Source organism: Penaeus monodon, chromosome 8 (genome assembly GCF_015228065.2).
Source record: "Penaeus monodon isolate SGIC_2016 chromosome 8, NSTDA_Pmon_1, whole genome shotgun sequence".
In the NCBI taxonomy this organism is placed as follows: domain Eukaryota; kingdom Metazoa; phylum Arthropoda; class Malacostraca; order Decapoda; family Penaeidae; genus Penaeus; species Penaeus monodon.
The window spans coordinates 7,827,115-7,834,614 of NC_051393.1; the positions used below are offsets into that span (position 1 = coordinate 7,827,115).

Here is a 7,500-nt window from a genome sequence, read left to right on the forward strand (position 1 = left end):
ATGTGCGTATGCGACTCCGCTGTGACAGGAGCTTCACAATCACGTAGTGCTACTGGCGTAACCATCTTTCAAGTAGATAAAGTAGATATCCCTCTCATCCGGGATCCGCCGGCCCCCCGAACGACCACCACGAAAGAGCCTGACGCCCCCCGCCTCGCGCCCTTGATACCCTGCTGGTGGCGCCGCCGACTTTGGCGCTGAAGTACTGACCCCCGTGGGATTTCCTCCGGAGGAAATTGTTTGTACTTTATGAACGCCAATAGCAGAACTATGGGAGCTTCAGTGCTGCAGGAAGGAAAGGAACGTGACCCTTATGAACAGACATTGCATATGGTGTAAACAATGTGACAAAAGCTGACGGTTTCACAACCCTAACTGGTATAGATAGATAAGTCTAACCCTGACAAATGTAACGGAAGTCGACCTGCACCCAAGGCTTACTAAATACGTACTTTCTGTCCGATTCGGTTACTTTATCATTTTCTCTTATGTCTATATGTTTATTTTGTTTAGTTTTTGTTTATTTTTGTTTAGTTTGTGTCATTCCTTCTTGTTTTAAAATTTCGTGTTGTATTTACTTCCCTCCTTCCCACCACATCATTTTGTTTTAATTATCTTGCTTGTGTTTCAATTTCTTCGCCAACGGTTGGTATGATTTGCATGTGGAATGAGATATAACCAGGCCTGCCGTTGCACAGGTGCGGATGGACCCAGGGCTGTTCGATGCCCGTCAACAGCGAGATCTTCGGAGACAATTGCCCGGGCACCTACAAGTACATCGAGGTTCACTACAGTTGCGTCATAGGTAACGTCTTCGGTGCTGAGTGTGAAGAAGCTCAGTCTTGACGCTTGATTTGGTGATGGATCTTTGGGCTGGTTTCTTGGGGGGCTACTAATACTGCATCGTAATTTCCTTACTAAAAAAAAAAAAGTAGATTGACTAACATTTTTCGCAGGTTTTATCCGCCGCCGCTGCTGCTGCTGCCGCCAGAGACGCAGAAGCTTCCTCTTGTGCCCGTATACATTTTGTTCTTTTATTCCTCCAGATTCTTGTTTTCTTGACTCTTTTTCTTCTGGCTGGAATGTTTGTAGTGTTTGAGGAAGTGAGCGTGTGGTAGTGAGGCACAGGCTGACTCGATGTTATCGCTGATTTACGGGGAAATTGTCTAGTATTTGGACATTTTACACGGACAATTATCTTCTTTTAAGATAGTTTATAGCGTCATAATCCCCAGACTGACGCGACGAGACCATGGCATAAAAATGTAGATAAATCGTGTGCCCGGAGGCCCTCCAAAGCGTGATAAATTTCAATAAATGAGTTCTGTAGCTTTGTTAATATCTAGTAATGCTACAGCCGGGGCTCAGCGAGATCCAGCGCCTCCTCTTCTTAAACCGCTGGAAATTCTAACGCAGGTGATTCCTACCTTGCCATGAATATCTTATCACTATTTGACGGTTTACGAGCAATTAATTATTTTAAAATGTAATATGCAATTAAGATCACGCAAATCCCTGCAAAAAAAAGAGTTGTTGGAGCCAAAACGTCGTGAGGAGGAGTAAGGAGAGGGATGAGGGGCAGGGGGAGGGAGGGGGCGCGTGATGTGGACCAAGGAGTTAATTGTCTAGCCAAAGGTGTGCGGAGCCGACACTATTACTGCTCTCCATCCCACCTTAACTCCGTCTCTCCCTCCCCCCCTCTCTCTCTCTCTTCGTATCTGAACTTCTTTATTTATTTCGTTCTACGCGGTGTCCCTCCCCGGCCGCATCCTCAAGGGTGGGCAGCTTTGTCTGTGTGATGGATGCCCTCGTTATCTCCAGAAGCCATTCGTGTCGTAATGTGATCATTTTGAAATTGATATTCAAGGGGCAGCCCGGCGTTCAGTAAACATCGCCGAGAATCTGAGCATCCAACGAGTATCTTAGGAGGACCCAGCATCCATAAGCCCGAAGTTTATTTTCCTGAAGCTTGAATACAAAGTCTCGTACACCTGGCACCCCTACCCGCCTTGCCCCGCCTCCTGGACGCCAGCTGGGGTGATGGGCCATTATTAAAACTTCACTATTTAAGATGAACGTTTCGTCCACCTCTATCGCCCCCCCGGACAATTTACGAGACTATATCATTACAGATTTATATACTGGCCGTAGTAAAGGTTAATTCTAGCTATTCACGCTAGGTCGGCGCGGCGGTGAGGCGGGCAAGACGGTCGTGCAGAGTCGTACCATAAAGTTAATACCTCGCACCTTGTTCTTCGGCCACACTACCTTATCGCTGCAATCAATAGGTCCGCTCTCTTATCGACGCCACGTTGTCCTTAATCCCACTTCTGCCAGGGCTGGATCATGAGCTTTCCTCCTTAATCAAAGACGACTTTTAGAACCATCTTACCTCGTGCTCCGCGCGCGAGCGAGCCTACCTGTGTGTGTGTGTGTGTGTGTGTGTGTGTGTGTGTGTGTGTGTGTGTGTGTGTGTGTGTGTGTGTGTGTGTGTGTGTGTGTGTGTGTGTGTGTGTGTGTGTGTGTGTGTGTGTGTGTGTGTGTGTGTGTGTGTGTGTGTGTGTGTGTGTGTGTGTGTGTTTCGCAAGCACGCGTTTGCGCAGCCTGCTTCTATTTGTATGGTTTCTTTGTATATGTAGAACCTAACCACTTAGTCGAGTTGCAATGTGAGAATTGTTGCTTTGCTCAAAAAAATTTTTCCTTCGCAAGCTGCTCAGGAAAACCGTCTTGCACCATCGAGGCTAACACGGCTCGCTTCGGAGACGGTTGCCCGGGTACTCACAAGTACCTGGAGGCGCATTACAATTGTAATACAGGTAATATACGCCCTCCCTTCTCCTTAGCCACGCCCTTTCTCACAGTATTTGATACTCTTCTACGATTTAATGCAGTCCGCTCGGCGCTGACCCGACGACTGATAGCTAAACCATAGATTTGCATGTTATTTGAGAGTGACTTACTAAGATGACAGTCCTGGATGTAGCACATTCTTTTCATAGCTTTTGGATGATTTAGTTTGTATCTACTAACATACAATTCCTATAAGCCACTAAATACTCTCAGAAGTGCGAAATACTATCTGCTAAATAGTTTCTAATGGACTGCTAACAAGCGCCTTCAGAATTTGTTGCAGCACGAGTTTCACTCCATCAGCTATTCATGTTGAATCATTTAGTAGTTGAGACAAACTATAACGTCATTAGAGCCACATCAAAACGGGCTCGTCTAGACGTAAACTTTGCCGGCGTTGTGAGACGTGGTGCCATTTGCATGTTAATGTCGCATCCGAGCATGGGGCGCTGGCACTGTCCTCCCAAGGCAGTGTCCTCCGTTTCCTTTCGTGCGATCTGAGCTTCGTCTCGAGTAATTTGATAGATGCTGTTGAGATAATAATTCAAGTCTTGATTTAAAAGTAGCGTCATTGAGTTGAGTTGTGGTTTTAATTTCGCATAGATACTATCAGATATATATATGATCCATTTACAAACACATCACATAATCTGACTCGTAGGTTTCTATTCTGTCCGTAAATTTAGGTTCGTTTAGGAGCATAATTTGAAAATGTGTATTACTTGCAGATGCGACCACCACCACTACCTCCAGACCGCGGCCACCGTGGTACCTGCTTACGAGAGCCCCGATCCGGACACCGCCAACTCTGTATGCTAACTACAGTACAACCACTACAACCACCCTCCCGCCATCTACCACTACATCTACCACAACAACCACAAGCACAACCACAACCACCACGAGCACCACAACCACCACCCAGGCTCCCGATGTGGAACCGCAAGGTCAGGAGGAGCCAGCGGAGAGCCCCGAGGCAGAGGCACCCGCTACAGCACCCATGGAAAATGCCACCTCTCCTGCTGCTCCGGTTATGCCATCGTCTTCTACACTATCTACCTCTACCTCTACCTCCACTGTTATCCCTAGTAGCTCCACGATCCCAGGTAGCAGCACGCACTCGCCGCCCGTGCCTCCCCCGCGTATGGATGGTGACTATGAAAATCTATACTGTCCTCCCTCATTTGCTCGCGGACTCTACTGGAACTGGACTCGCAGCGGAGAAATTGCAGTGCAGCCGTGTCCAGGGGGCGCCTCCGGATGGGCGAGGCGCTCGTGCAAGACGGTGGACTGGGCGGGTCCTGCCGACCTCAGCGAATGCCGCAGCGTTTGGTTGGCCACGCTCGAGACCCGAGCAAATTCTCACGACTCACTGATAGGCGTGGCGGCCGACTTAGCAAAAGTGACAGAAAATAAAGCTCTGTACGGCGGCGATTTGATTACCACAGCACGCCTCCTCTCCACGCTGGCCACCCGCATGGCAGAGCACTTGCATGCCTTCCCAGAGCCGCGGCAGCGCCAAGCCCTTGTGACGGAGATGCTGCAGTCGGCTCTCGCCACGGGGTCTGCCCTGCTGGCGGCAGGGATGGCAGGTCCCTGGGGTGACTTGGCGGTGAGGGAGAGACGCCACGCCGTGACGCAGCTGATGGTAGCCCTGGAAGAGGCGTCGTTCCTTCTGGCCGATGTCTTGCCCACAGGCACGGAAGCGGTGCACCATAAGTCTCACGTGTTGGCGTCTGCACGGGCCGTCACGGCCGATGGATCCTCAGTAGGATTTCCTTCTGCCCAAGATCAGACTGTAGACTGGGGCTTCACCGACTCGGTCGCCTTGCCCCCTGAGGCCGTCCTCGAAAACAGTGATGGCGGAACGACGAGAGTTGTGTTTCTCACGTACCAGCACTTGGAGGACCTGCTTGAGCCGGGTTCGGAACCACTTGGGCATCGGTCAGGAAACATCACACGTCTAGTGAACTCGCGAGTCGTTTCGGCGTCACTGGGTCGTGGTCGCCACATTCAGTTGCCTGAGCCCGTTACTCTCACTTTCTCGTTGTTGCGACAGGAGAATGTGACTCGCCCCGTGTGTGCCTTCTGGGACTACACCACGTCAGCGTGGAGCGACGAGGGTTGTCGCGTCGTCTACCACAATCAGAGTTATATTCGACTATTTCTCTACAGTGTTCACGTTTATATGAGTGTTGCTCGAGCAGTAGAATGCGATTCACTGCGACTGCGGTGGTGGCATTACACCCTGGCCTACGGCCTCCCACTCCTGGTGGTGGCCGCTGCTGCGGTTGTAGACCCCTTCAGCTATGGCACCGATCAGTATTGCTGGCTCAGGACTGACAACTACTTCGTCTTCTTCCTCGTTGGCCCGGCGCTGCTGCTGCTGGCGGCCCACGTGGCCCTCCTGGCGGCCGCCCTCGTCTACACCTGCAGGCTCTCCCCGGACGACGCCTTGAAGACCAAGGAGATGGCACGACTCGACTCGACCAGGTACGTCGGACGCAATTCCCTACCTGTGAACTGGAATAAAGACAGTTTCATCTCTTTACATTTATGTTCTTTGGTTAGAGCTCCTCAGTAATTGGACTTTTGTTCAGATGAATTAACACTCTCATTGCACAAAGCTCCGATGTCTCACTATATACTGATATCACTGACCCCTCTATGCCTCAGAACGTAGGCCTGTGCCTACCGTATGAACTAACAGAACTTCTATTCTGTAGATGTTAGACACCTGCCCCTCGACCCCCACCTTGTACCCATTACTTTAGCATCTCTCTAAATCCACCATATTTATCTCACTGGCAGCGGCGTCTATACCAACGCTCTCCAACACCGACTCTACTCCCGCCTGTAAGCCCCACCTCTCGTCTCCACCTTGCACGCTTTTGCACTGTTCTGCCATTTTTGTCTGAGTACCGAACCCGACCACCCCCGATCCCCGCCTGACTCTCACACGCCATGTCCTTCACCCGTTGCCCTGTAGTCTTAATCCAGCTCTTGCAAGCGCCTTGGGACGGCAGTCATTTCGGTCACGTCTTGATTGGACTCTTGCGTCTTCATGGCTGTGCTTGCTGTAGCGATGTCCCGTCTTGTTCCTTGCGCTTTTTATGTGCATGTACAGTGTGTCTTTTTTTTTCTTCTTTTTTTTTTTTTTTTTGTCGCAGGCAGTCATAAGGTTGGCCATTAAATATTTACATCATATGCATGCTGTGCCCTGCATAACTGTCTGTTGCATATTCAGAGGAGCTTTTCAAAACCCACCAGTCTCGAATTGTCGTTTTATTGCTTTTATTTTTAGTTTCATTATAGAGATTCGTCCGTTTCCGAATAGGTTTTTGGGTAAGTAAATTGATCTCGAACGTATCTGCAATGTTTCTTACTCTGTCTGCAATGACGAGAAGCCGGTCTTTTCTGATGCAAACTGAAACTCTTGGAAACTGTACCTGGCCGCTGGGTGTATGTAGACTGCCCGCGTTTCGAGAAGAAGAAAAACTCGGTAATTACTCAATGCATGTCCGTCGTTAGTTATTTTGTAAACATTAATCATCAAAAAAACACCATTACTTTAATATCCCATCATAAATCAGCTTGCAATAAAATTAAAAGGCCATAAGCTGGGTTGAATTGCCTGAACCTACAGCATCATCAAGACGAACACGTGAATCCGGGGTTCTTGCCGCCGGTGCCTTAGGCCGACGCCGAAGGGGCCGTGGCGCTTGGCCATTGCGGGAGGACTTCGTCATTCGAGACGCAGGCCGCGCGGATCCTGGCGGACGACGGTGTTCCGTTGTCGTGTTCTTTTTTTTATGGTGTGTGATAGTAGGTTCCGTGCACAAACGTGCATATACATACACACTCACATTCTGACTCTCTCTCTCTCTCTCTCTCTCTCTCTCTCTCTCTCTCTCTCTCTCTCTCTCTCTCTCTCTCTCTCTCTCTCTCTCTCTCTCTCGCTCTCTCTCTCGCTCTCTCTCTCTCTCTCTCTCTCTCTCTCTCTCTCTCTCTCTCTCTCTCTCTCTCTCTCTCTCTCTCCTCACACACACACACACACACACACACACACACACACACACACACACACACACACACACACACACACACACACACACACACACACACACACACACACGCACACACAAAGAGAAAGAGAAAACTTTGTCAGTCCGTGTGTATCAGGAACGAGCTTGCAATCTCTTTCATTACTTAATCGTGTCATTAATTTCGTGTCAGAATGTTATCCTCGCCGCAAATTATCCGTTGCAAATCACCACGTCTTCTCATTTTCGTGTTTTCGTATTCTTGAGTTGTTCCTTTTTCTTCGTTTCGTCTGTGTTTCTTCCTCGCCATCTTCTTCCTCCTCCTCATCCTTATTCTTCTTCCTCTCTTTTTTTCTTCTTCTTCTCCTCTTCCTCTTCCTCCTCCTCCTCCTCCTCCTCCTCCTCTCCTCCTCTCCCTCCTCTTCCTCCTCCTTCCTTCTTTCCTCTTCCTCCTCTCCTTCCTCTCCTCCTCCTCTCTCCTCCTTTCCCCCTCCTCTCCTCCTTCTCCTTCCTCCTCCATCGTTTCCTCATTCCATTATCTTGCTTCTATTATTATTCAGCTTTATCTGCTGTACGCCTTTTAATCGCATCCTGTTTTTTCTCCATC

At 49.3% G+C, this 7,500-nt stretch overlaps 1 protein-coding gene across 1 annotated transcript in view; it reads left to right on the forward strand.

Moving 5' to 3' along the window:
- LOC119575854 (latrophilin Cirl-like) overlaps positions 1-7,500 on the forward strand; it is a 169,061-nt gene that overhangs the window by 155,219 nt on the left and 6,342 nt on the right. The window contains exons 5-7 of the mRNA XM_037923395.1: positions 699-805; positions 3,579-5,343; positions 5,662-5,706. Of these exons, the coding sequence (XP_037779323.1) occupies positions 699-805; positions 3,579-5,343; positions 5,662-5,706 (1,917 nt within the window). The remainder of the gene's footprint in view (positions 1-698; positions 806-3,578; positions 5,344-5,661; positions 5,707-7,500) is intronic.